At 41.7% G+C, this 12,776-nt stretch overlaps 1 protein-coding gene across 2 annotated transcripts in view; it reads left to right on the top strand.

Moving 5' to 3' along the window:
- Nucleotides 1-9,907, top strand: part of LOC147884927 (uncharacterized) — a 47,422-nt gene extending 37,515 nt beyond the window's left edge. Inside the window, exons 3-6 of one of the 2 annotated variants that reach the window (XM_087397614.1) lie at nt 7,682-7,783; nt 8,092-8,205; nt 8,463-8,595; nt 8,704-9,907. In XM_087397614.1, the coding sequence (XP_087253740.1) occupies nt 7,682-7,783; nt 8,092-8,205; nt 8,463-8,595; nt 8,704-9,592 (1,238 nt within the window). In that variant the 3' untranslated portion in view covers nt 9,593-9,907. Of the gene's footprint in view, nt 1-7,681; nt 7,916-8,091; nt 8,206-8,462; nt 8,596-8,703 lie in introns of both variants that reach the window. The other variant, XM_087397613.1, reaches the window with a different exon arrangement.
- The last annotated feature ends 2,869 nt before the right edge of the window (nt 9,908-12,776 follow it).

Raw genomic sequence — 12,776 nt, 5'->3', positions numbered from 1 at the left:
GGACCATCACATCCGACAGGGATCATCTAATTTTTGGTGAGCCCTGTTAGATAATTTTGGTACTAAGCTATAGATGTCCAGTGCATTCCATCCACAATCGAACGGAGAGACGGAAAAGTATAATGGTATGGCATTTGATATTTTAAAATCATATTGTGATGATGCTCAGGGAAAGTGGGAGCAGTTTCTTCCGCTTGTGCAGGCCATTTGAACAATATCTATTCATTAAGCATTGGTCGCACACCGTATGAAGCGGCGTTTGGAAGGCGATTTACATCACTCACCCGGATGGTGTCTGCATCTCTGGAAGCCAACAAAACCACTGAATCAATGGCAAAGATTACGGAGTTAGTGAAAGTCCGCATCACCAAAGCCCAAGCATTGGATATGTGCCAGGCCAACAAGTCCAGACGAGATGTCCAGTATAAAGAGTGCCAATGGGTGTATTTAAGAATCATCAAGCAAAGATTGAAGTAGATGGGAAAGGGATGCCCGAAGCTGTCTTTCACGAGCTTTGGACCATTCCCTATTATCCAAAAGATCAATGATGTCTCCATGACGTTACAACTACTAGACAGTTGGACCATGCACAATGTTTTCCATGTAGCTTGGTTGAAGCCGTATTTTGGACCTCCTCTTACTGAGATTTCCGACGAGGAGCAACCTGAAGTCCTTGATGAAGCTGAAGTTTTGCTGCCAGAGCAGATCCTTCTTCATAAATGGAAGCATGGGTCAGCAGGATCCGGGAGTTTTATACCAAGTTCCGTGATTGAGGTACCCATGAAGCAGTGTGGTTGGTGGTTGGACGAAGACTTTTTCCAGGAGTTCCCACAACTTTTGGCAGACTATTTGGAGGCAAGGAACCTACTGCCAAGTTAAGGAGGAGGGAATGTCACATGCACCCCTACACTTGGGTGCAAGGTGACACACTGGCTACATCGACAAGTGCTTTATAGTTTCCTAATAGTAGATTTTGTTGTATGCTGTGACCCCTTGTCGATGGACAGCCAGGCACAAGCTACGTAGGTCAGTCTTTCAGCCTTAGATCAAGTCGAACATCAGTCCTTGCTCACTGGTACCCACTGGAGGTAGGGTAGGGTTTCCATCTTAGGATTCTAGGTAGGTCTAGGTCCATCCTAGGATAGGAGCCCTTTTGGGTCCCCTCAGAGCTGGAACATTTGAAGAGGAATGGGTTGGGGAAGGGATGCCTTTATAGAAGTGAGGCATTTATGGGGCCAAGAGCCCAAAATAGCCGACCCAAAAGTTGGCGAGTTTTGGGGCTGGTTGGCTCAGTTCCAGCCCCTTATATAAAGGGGGGCTCCATGCCCTCATTTCTCACTCAGCCTCCCAGCCTTCAGCACTCCTACAAACTCCTCTTCAGCTCCCTTGTGCAGCCCTGACACTTCCAGAGATTGGCTCCTGATCAGCCTCAGCTCTTGGCCTCAGTTTAGCCCTCTTGGAAGGTGACTGCGTAGCACAACAGTCAGGGATTTGGACCGGCAAACGGAGTAAGGTTTGGGTACTGTCTCAGCAGATCTTTATAGTTGTGCACTGCTCAATCCTCAGCTCTATATCTCAATCATATCTCAGCTTTATTTTAGAATCTATTACTCCTAGCTTTCACTCTCTCACTCACGTAGTAACCCCATATACCGGTGGACAGCACAAGCCTCTTCCTTGCCTTGCAGAATTGCCCTACATCGTCGATGTGAACAGCATCAAGGTCTCAGTATTGGTTGGAGTTGCCTCTCAGGTCTTTGGGTCTGCAATACATGTGCACAGTGTACACTTCAAAAGCGTGTTTCCGTACTCTCTCAAATAGTGTTATTTGTATCTTTTAGTTCTCCAAGTATAAAGCAAATTCTCCTCTAATTTGGGGAGGGGGCCCTCAATGGGTACAGGGACCCAATCGGTTGTTTACTCCATTCTCTCTCTCTACCCTCATCTCCTTTCTCTCTATATGGTGTGATACGTGAAATTCTATCCCACGCCTAAATTTTTACTCAATCACGGGCATAGGCACAAGGATTATCCTCCCAGCCACCCTTGGTGGTAGTAAGCTCTCTATATATTTCGCTACGTGAAGGCTCCTGCTTACAAATTCCACCAAGCCCCAAAATTCCCTAGATGGATCTAGTATGCCACATGTCTTCATTCTAGGGTCCCTCCTAAATGCATCATTTATCCCTCTCTTGGGATATCATTGAAACCATTTCCCCCTTGGCACATTACATGCATTTAGGCTCCTTAACCTTAGATCCACCTAGTCTACCCTCACCAAGGACCTTGACCTTGATTCCTTTTTGATAATTTACATGAAGCCCAAACAAATATAATACAAACATTGATCCTTTAAAGGAAAATGTCGACTGACTCTTCCAAGATCATGTTACCTCAACTTGAGCGTAACATTCCTTCCCTCTTTAGGCATCAACGTCCTCGATGATAAAGTCTGGGAACACTCTCCGTAACTGGTATACGGATTCCCAGGTAGCTTCTGATAGAGGTAAACCATGCCATGCAACCAACACCGTGGGTATCTTCTGATTGCGTACTTGCATTGTTCCTCGGTTCAGGATTCCTGTTGGTTTGCGTCTTGCATTATCCTCTATCTCCTGAAACAAAACAACACCCTCGATTAGTGAGTCACTTGTATGCAAAAATTTCTTTAAACGAGAAACATGAAACACTGGGTGTACCTTACAACCCTATGGCAATTCTAATTTATAGGCTACCTTGCCTATTCTTTTTAGAATTAACCATGGCCCACAATATCGAGGTGATAACTTAGCACACTCTCCTGCAGTCAAAGACTTAGAGTGCGAAGGAATTCTAAGAAAAACTTTTTCTCCTTCCTTAAATTCTCTAACGGATCTATTTTCATCCGCATACGCCTTAGCTCTATCCATAGCTTGGCGGATGTTAGCTCTCTTAAGTGCTAGCATCTACCGCATCTGAACCACAAAGTTCACGGCACTAGGCACTTTCTGAGGTATTCCAACTATAGTTGGATTCGCTGGTCTATAACCATAGTTCAGTTCAAACAGACTGAACCCTGTAGAGGAATGTTTTCTATCATTGTAGGCAAATTCTAACAATGGCAACCAATTGTCCCATGTATGTTGCCTCAATGACACATATGCTCTAAGCATATCCTCTAAAATTTGGTTGATTCTTTCCGTCTGACCATCCGTTTCTGGATGATCCCCACTACTCATTCCCAACTCAATCCTTAGTGTCTCAAATACCGCAGTCCAAAAATGACCGGTAAATTTGACATCCCTGTCTGACACTATGGATTTGGGTAATCCATGCAAACGAAATATATGTCTAATAAACAAATCTGCCACTAACAGACTCTGTAGTTGGAATGAAGTGAGCCATCTTGGTAAGACGATCAACCACTATAAGGATAGAATCATATCCACCTTGTGTCGTAGGTAGATCTACAATAAAGTCCATGGAAATGCTCTCCCACCTACCTAGTGGTATTTCCAAGGGTTGTAAAAGTCCGGGTGGCTTCACCTGCTCTGCCTTACTTACCTGACAGGAAAAACAACGTGTCACATCTTCATGAATATGCTTTTTTATCTTTGGCCAAAAGAAATCTCGTCTCACGAGATCATATGTCTTCTCGCCTCCTGGATGTCCCGTACATGGGCTATCATGGCATTGTTGAATGACTCTCTGCCTGAGATAATTCTGATTAGGTACTACTACCTTGCCATTTCTCTTCAGCATACCATCCCTTATGGCATATCTTGCATAATTTTGGTCTTTTCTGGATGCCAGGTCATCCTTTTCCCCGGGTTTGAACACATGAGCCTTAGGCCAAAGGCACTGGACGAACTTGTCAACCTTTTGAGTTTCTCTAATCTCGGTCATTAGAGCACTCTCTAATACCGTGAAACTCATATTATGCATAATGCATGACAACGCATCAACAACTTTATTATCCTTCCCTCTTCGGTACCGAATCGTCAAGTTAAACTCCTGCATGAGTTCTGCCCACCTAGCTTGGCGGCCTCTCAGGTCAGGTTGTTTACAAAAATGTTTCAGAGTATCATGATCAACATCAACGTAAAACTCTGACCCATATAAATAATGTTTCCATGTTTTCAGAGCATGGACAATAGCATACAACCCTTCATGAGTTGGCTAATTTTGTTGAGAGGGAGAAAGCTTCTTGCTTTCAGAGGCTACTGGCCTTTCCTCTTGGAGCAGAACTGCTTCTATCGCAATGCCACTTGCATCGGTTTCAAGAAAAAACGGTTTCTGGGGATCAACTATTTTTAAAACCGGCCTGAGACCACAGCTTGTTTTATGGTGTTAAAACTTTCCTGTTGATATAAAAGCCACTTTATCTGAGGTGAGATCAGTCAATGGCGATACTATTTCGGAATATCCTTTGATATGCCTTCGATAAAATTGGACAAATCCCAGTATTGCAGCGACTTTATTTGGATTCATTTCCACCCCCTCAGGAGTAATTATGAATCCTAAATATTCAAGTCTTACCATACACAGTATAGTTTTCTTTTTATTTACATAAAGACTGGCTTTCCTCAAAGTACTGAACACTATTCGTAAGTGTTCGTAATGCTCAGCAATACTTTTGCTGAATATAAGAATATCGTCAATAAAGTGTACTACAAACTTTCCGATATACGGACGTAGTAAATCGTTCATAAGCATGACGAATGTAGCTAGAGCATTGGTAAGTCCAAAGGACATTACCAAAAACTCATAATGTCCAAACCTGCTTCTAAAAGCGGTTTTATGCACATCCTCGGCTCTAATACAGATCTGATGGTAGCCACATTTAAGGTCTATCTTATTGAAAATTACGGCCCCATGTAACGCATCTAGCAAATCATCGATCCGAGCCATCGGATACCTGTGCTTAATAGTGATATTATTTAATGCTCTGTAATCTATACAGAGGCGAAAAGTATCATCTTTCTTCTTCTTTAATATCACTGGCGAAGCAAAAGGTGAGAAACTTGGTTGAATCTGCCCCAACTTGAGGTATTCTTCCAGTTGTCTTCGTACCTCCGCTTCTTCGGTAAAACTCAACCTATAGGGAGGTCTATTTACAGGTTTTGCCCCCAGGATTAGTTCAATCTTATGCTGAACATTCCGCTCTGGAGGTAACCCATAAGGTAACTCATCCCTAAAACAATCAGAGAACTCCTCTGCTATTTGATCAACCCGCTTGGCCATCTCTCCATTTTGGGCAACATCAGTGTAGCCGAAGAATCATTAATTGGCTCTACCGATGCTGTACAAAGAAACAAAAACTCTTCTTGAGCTTTTCGAATTTCCATTACGGAAACCAACGGTCCTTGAGGTATATCTTTTTCACCTTGTAAGACATACAGCACATCATTCATCTTGAATTGATAAATGTGCTTTTTCCAATCTATGGCAGGATTCTTCCTAGAATGCCAAGCCTTTCCCAGGGCTATGTCTGCATGAGCAAGCTTTGTCATTTCAAAATTAAGCTTCTTAGCATAGTCCTGAATTCGAAGCTCCAACTGGGTAACCCTTTGGTTCCATACTTCAGTTGAACTTCCATCTGCCATTCTGACTATATATGCATAGTCAGATGGGCTAGTCTTTAGTTTCAGCCTCTTTACAAGCTTGGAGTTAATTACATTGTGCGTTGACGCTGAGTCAAACAACACAATGACATCATGATTAGCTACTTGCCCTTTCATCTTAATTAACTTTGCATCATTAAAGGCTGTATAACCCGTTACTGCGGGCTTTGACAGGACATTATCAGGTGCACTAGTTACTAGCTTAGCAACAGACACACATAACAAAACAGGTACTGACCTTTGAGAAGATCCTGCGAGCTGAATTTGCATCTATTTGCTCTGGGACTTCCCTCCATTTCCACGTCGCATTCTGAGATCATCATCTCAGCCATCCGACGATCTTTGTTTCGTGGACAATCTTTCCACTAATGAGGCTAAAGGCATCCAAAACACAAGCCTTCTCTCCTCGCTTTTTCTCTTTTCTGTGGGTTTAAAGAAGACTTCAACCAAGCCCGGGCTGCCATTGGTGTTACTTTTCTTTTCATTCCAAGGTGGTACTTGATTTAGGAGTCTCAACTGGTTTCGCGTGCTTGGCTTGACCACTAGGCTGTGAGACACTCCCTTGGTGGTGACGGGTGACGGAGAATTAGGGTTCGATTCCGGAGAGGGAGCCTGAGAAACGGCTACCACATCCAAGGAAGGCAGCAGGCGCGCAAATTACCCAATCCCGACACTTCTTAAACCCAGTTTTCTTCAGGTACTCATATCGAGTCCCAACCTGCATAAACCCACTTGGTCTGTTCCCCTTTGCATCCTCATAGTTCAGGGCTATAGCAATTGCTTCATCTAGCGTGCTCGCATACTTAGCCCGAACTTCCATCTTGATCCGATAATTCAATCCAAAGATAAAATCTTTTACTTGGATTGACTGAGGTAGAGGTTCATAAACTTTCATTACACTTTCTCTGAACTTATCAGTGTATTCTGCCACTGATAAATTTCTCTGACGAAGGTTTCGATACTGATCCCAAGCTCGGGATGCTTCGTCAGGAGGTAAGAAGTGTTTTCTAAATTCTTTTTAAAACCCCTCCCAAGTAGTGGATGCCACTCCATCTTTCTGCTGTTTTATCCACCACCTATCCGCTTCCTCATTAAACATATGGGTGGCCTCGCGGATTTTCTTCATATCATTCCTGATTTCACAAATGGCGAAGGCCTCGTCCCATTTGTGTAACCAGGTCTCTATGATATCGGAACTACGGTCAGACATCCGACCAGATACTTTTCTGGCCTATAATTGGCAATATTAGGCACCTTAGCCCTCCTAGGCTCGACCGTATGATTGTACTTAAGACTTAGTGCTGCCATTTTGCATTTTTGCATTCTGCATTGGTGTGGATGCTCGTTTAGTAGCTCCACTACCACAACTCATTGTATCAGGTTTTTTAGTCTCATAGACCCATCAGTCTTCCGAAGACTTTAATAAACTTTCTTTCTTTCTTTCTTTCTTTCTCTCTCTCTCTCTCTCTCTGCTTTGAGCACCTGATGCTATTTTGCTATTTTGTTGTTACTAGTTTAGCACTCTAGCACTCGGCAAGGGCCTTAGTGAGCCCAGTTGACAACGGCTTGTATGAGTTACTTTTGGTTTGTACTTTGTCTCATAGGCCCGCGAGGCCTCCCGCAAATGTTAATACATCTACATCTCTCTCTCTCTCTCTCTGTCTCTCTCTTCACATTCTTATTCTTATTTTTTGCTTTGTTTCTTTCTTTTTGCATCAAAGTTTTTGTCGTTCTATTGGTATTTCAAAGCTTAGTAGCACTGGGAGATTTTGGAATCTTCGAAATCTAGATGGCAGCTTATGCTTTTGTACTGATGAGAACATAAGCATAGCTTTGCTTACTAAAATTTTAAATTGATTTTCTCATTTACTCATAATTTTGCCTAAGGTTTCTTACAAACTCCCTTCTTTACTTTGTTATTTTGATTGTTTTATAAAATTAAAAAACTTAATTTGTAAGATTGGATATATTCTAGTCTTTATATGCATACATGCATTTGTTCGTGTATGCATGATGAGTAAGCTTGCACCGATGGTTTTTGAATGAGTTCTCTGATGACCGTTACGTTTATGTTTCAGGTGTTGTCACGTATGTGAAAGAGGAATTTTCACCTTTGGATGCCAAAGCAGACTGTTTGGGTGATTTTGTCGATCCATCAATTGAAGAACTTTGTAATGAAGGTCGCCTAATGGACACTGACCATGGAAGTTTTGTGTTAATCAATGTGTATGCTCCAAATGCTGGTGAAAAGGACCAGGGACGTCCTCGTCTTGGCTTTAAACTTAAGTTTCTAGAAGCCCTGAAACGAAAGTGTGAGCACAGCGTACTTATTTACTGGATGTGATTTGTTCTAAGATAGAAATGTTATTTAATTTTAGGGTTAACTGAACTTACCTATGAACTTTAGTGATGTGGGAGGAATTGTGATTCCAACAAGTTTTCCTACAGAGATTTGTCTTGTATTCAACTTGGAGTATTCAACTTTCAGGTGATCAGCTTGTTTGCTTGGGGAGGCATGTTGTGGTTGTTGGTGATTTCAATGTTGCACACAAGGATAAAGATGTACACAGAACATGGAATATCAAGGACATTTATTCACCAGGTATTGACATATTGAAAGGTGGAATGATATGCGTTGTATTCACCTGGAAGGTCAACTGGAAACTCTGCTGGGTTAAGCATTATGATGCCACACTTTATGTGAGATCTTCAAGGAAACTATCTTCATATATATGTGATCACTTGTTGCTGTCTGTGAATATCCAGGGCTTTTATATGGTTCACTCTTTTGTGGCAAATGATAGTTTCTATCAACATACTTTTTGCTGCGAAAAATATTGTGTTGGATTGTTGTTGCAGAAGAGATTGCTTTTATGGACACTTTCTTCACCGAGTATGTGGATCTCTTTCGGTACTTTCATCCAGATGTTGAGGATGTCTTTTCCGTGTGGAACCAAAAAAAAGAAGCAAGGATTCATAATGAAGGAGTGAGGTGAGCAAGGAGTCCATGTATTCGACTTAGCAGATTGCAGAACTCTGATAAAGTTAGAGATTGTAATAGTGTATTTGGTTTCATGTCATATTTTTCCCATCATCACAGAATTGACTACGCGGTGTGTGACAAAGGATTCCTGTCCCAAGTAATATGTACAGACATTGTGAAGATGATCCCAAAAAGTTGGAGTGACCATGCTGCTGTAATGCTCACTTTGAAAGAACAGCCAACCTTGGCAGCACATCCTAGGCCTGCAATAAGCTCACACAACATGAAACGATTTCAAGAGGATCACCAACAAAAGAAATTGACAATGCTCTTTTCTTCTCCTCCTTCAAAAGGAAGATCAGAAGCTAAACCTGTGGAACTTAGACATGAAGGATCTCAAATTGGCATAAGCAGCAGTTTCCAAGGTGCCACAACTGCAATCAAGGGTGATAAAAGTTCTGAAATATGTCAGAGATGTGCAGCGCATTCTTTTAATACAGGTAACATTACAACTTTAGAGACAGGTTTGATCTCAGAGGTTGGGGATCGTAGCCTGATAGCAAGTCATGAACCTGAGATCAACGAGGTACAATCAGAAGGAGAGAGTGGTAGCCTTGGACAAGCTCAGAATGGGAACACTGCTTTAATGCCAGCCCATGAAGACGCAGGTAGTAAACCAAGCGAAACCGTTTCCAGTAGCAGAGACAGAAGTATTCGGTGCTGTAGTTCTGAAGCTTGGAAAACGGAGGATGTTGCGTTAGTTGGGAAAGCACCCAATAGGTTCAAAGATGAAGAGTTAGTGGGAGCCTTGCTGCCTGGATCAGGTAAGCAGTCAGATGGTGTCGTTGTGAAGAGGCAAAAAGCTAATGCCAGCCTGGCCCCTTCCAAGAGTCCTGCATCCAAGACACACAAAATTGAATCAAAATCGGTCTCAAACTTAGCAGCCTCTGGATTTCAAAGCAGACAAAGGAGTCTCACCTCGTATTTTCATAGAGATCCAGATTAGATTATGCTTCAAAAAAGGCGGCTTCCATTTGACACATTTACGTCCTACCTTTTTCCCCTCTTCTTCTCTACTGTATGTTATTGCAGATAAGGTACTCCTGTGCTGTCATGGATTGGCATGATTTTGCAACAGTCGTGATTCTTCTCGAATATGTAGAAATTTTGAAACCATACTTGGAACTAAAGAGAGTAGCCAGACTTTGAAAAAAAGTAATCTTCAAATACTCTGAAATGTCAGGCAGTGCTGTGCAGATTTGGAGGATATCTAACCAATTCATTGTTTTAATGTCTGGTGGTATAATTACCAACGATATAAGGGTGCCAATTTTCCTGATCAGGGTGAAAATATCCTGTATTGAAAAAACTTTACCAAATCTCTCTCTCTCTCTCGCGTGCGCGCTTCCTTTGGCAAGAATTTTGGGTTGGCTATGATCTTTTTTATTGGGTTCGTTACTGGGCACTGTGGACCCTATGGAAGGACCACAATCATTGGGTTTTTGGTGATCCCTCTGTGGCTAAAGATCAGTTCTTCCAATCATCTCTACAACAATCATTTTATGATTGTCTACATGCGCGGGATCAATTATCTTGCCGTCTTGTCATATAATGACATATTTTGATGTTTGTCGCTGGTTGTCCCTTTGTTTGGGACTGTTCTTTGTAACATAATGGCAGTATTTCACCCAAAAAAAGTGTGTACGCTTGCATGCGTGCATGTGTGTGTCTCTGCGTGTGTGTTTGTGTATGTGTGCAACTATCTATGTCTATAGATATAGATATAATGAATATGTTATATCTATATCTATATTTGTAGACATCGACATAGTCCCACACACTTTTTTGGGGATATAAATATAGATATAGATATAGATATAATGAATATGTTATATCTATATCTATAGACATAGTCTCTCTTTCACACACACACACACATGTTGTATAGATGCTCTCTCTCTCTCTCTTTCTCGCTCTATATGTTTGTCACATTCAAAACATAGGGGATCCCATTAGCTTGGAAAAACTATCATGAATGGGCATGTTATGTCCAAGATCTATGCCTTTGTGCTTGATACACACATTATCCAGTTTAGAGAGCTCCAAGGACTTGGAGTTGATGGTTAAGCAAGGTTTCGAGTTGACCATGTGGTGACCCTAGATCATGTCCTTACAATTCAAGGTGGAGGATAGAGTGCCGAGACAGAGGATTTATAGATGCTTTGTGGATTTCTTTGAGGCTTTTAATATAGTGTCAAGAGATTGCCTCACGAGATGCTTGTAGGATCTAGGGTTTAGTTTGGAGATCATTTGGGTAGTCATGATAGGTTATAGGGGGTCTTAGGGAGGGTTCAGATGGCTATAGGGTGAATATCTAACCAATTCATTGTTTTAATGTCTGGTGGTATAATTACCAACGATATAAGGGTGCCAATTTTCTTGATCAAGGAGATGTTTGTGGTGAAAATATCCTGTATTGAAAAAACTTTACCAAATCTCTCTCTCTCTCTCTCTCTCTCTCTCTTGCGTCCGCGCTTCCTTTGGCAAGAATTTTGGGTTGCCTATGATCTTTTTTATTGGGTTCGTTACTGACCACAATCATTGGGTTTTTGGTGATCCCTCTGTGGCTAAAGATCAGTTCTTCCAATCATCTCTACAACAATCATTTTATGATTGTCTACATGCACGGGATCTATTATCTTGCCTTCTTGTCATATAATGACATATTTTGATGTTTGTCGCTGGTTGTCCTTTTGTTTGGGACTGTTCTTTGTAACATAATGGCAGTATTTCACCCAAAAAAAGTGTGTACGCTTGCATGCATGCATGTGTGTGCAACTATCTATGTCTATAGATATAGATATAATGAATATGTTATATCTATATCTATATTTGTAGACATCGACATAGTCCCAAACACTTTTTTGGGAATATAAATAGAGATATAGATATAGATATAATGAATATGTTATATCTATATCTATAGACATAGTCTCTCTTTCACACACACACACACACACACACACGCGCGCGCTCGCATACACACACACATGTTGTATAGATGCTCTCTCTCTCTCTCTCTTTCTGGCTCTATATGTTTGTCACATTCAAAACATAGGGGATCCCATTAGCTTGGAAAAACTATTATAAATGGGCATGTTATGTCCAAGATCTATGCCTTTGTGCTTGATACACACATTATCCAGTTTAGAGAGCTCCAAGGACTTGGAGTTGATGGTTAAACAAGGTTTCGAGTTGACCATGTGGTGACCCTAGATCATGTCCTCACAATTCAAGGTGGAGGATAGAGTGCCGAGACAGAGGATTTATAGTTGCTTTGTGGATTTCTTTAAGGCTTTTAATATAGTGTCAAGAGATTGCCTCACGAGATGCTTGTAGGATCTAGGGTTTAGTTTGGAGATCATTTGGGTAGTCATGACAGGTTATAGGGGGTCTTAGGGAAGGTTCAGATGGCTAGAGGGTGGACAGAGGAGACCAAGAGCACTATCAGGGTCAAACAAGGTTGTCCATTATCATGAACTCTATGTGGCTTCTATACCGATGAGCTTGAGACCTTCATCAGACACTAGGAAGTGTATGCTCATCTATTGTTGGCTCCTTGATTCAAATCCTCCTTATGTAGATGACGTGGTCTTACTCTCCTCTTCAAATGAGGGCCTCCAATGAGACTTGGATGCGCTCCATACCTTCTGCTACGAGACACATGATTTGAAGGTCAACCTTGGTAAAACCAAGGTTATGATCTTCAACACATCCAGGGCAGTGATGCTCAAAGAGCAAATCACCCTTCATGCATTATTGGTGAAGGTCGTCGCATCTCACACATATCTAGGAGTTCTTTGCTTTGGCTTGATTTTCAGGAAGAGACCAATGATGCAAGCGTGACTAAGGAATACACCACACTTGCTAAGCTTGAGCAATAATGCTTTTAATTTCACTTCTAGGATCCTTAGGTCGATTCTTTGTAGCCCATGTTGTGGGCTTAATCTATCAAAGGTAGACCGAGCTCGAGTAGAGAATCTCTAGGTTCTCTTAATGGCAAAGATCATCCACATTAAGCCAAGAGATCGACATCATATCATTTTTGATGAGTTTGGGATTTTCCCACTCTCGCTTGACACAACACTCTAGTCGATCACGTATCTCCACTGAGTCAAGGATTTTGGTTC

This window comes from Dipteris shenzhenensis, chromosome 26, assembly GCF_047967505.1.
Source record: "Dipteris shenzhenensis isolate YYH24624 ecotype China chromosome 26, Dip_SZ_1.0, whole genome shotgun sequence".
Classification (NCBI taxonomy): Eukaryota; Viridiplantae; Streptophyta; class Polypodiopsida; order Gleicheniales; family Dipteridaceae; genus Dipteris; species Dipteris shenzhenensis.
The sequence above is the reverse complement of the archived record's forward strand: the minus strand, read 5'-3'. Positions and strand labels throughout refer to the sequence as shown.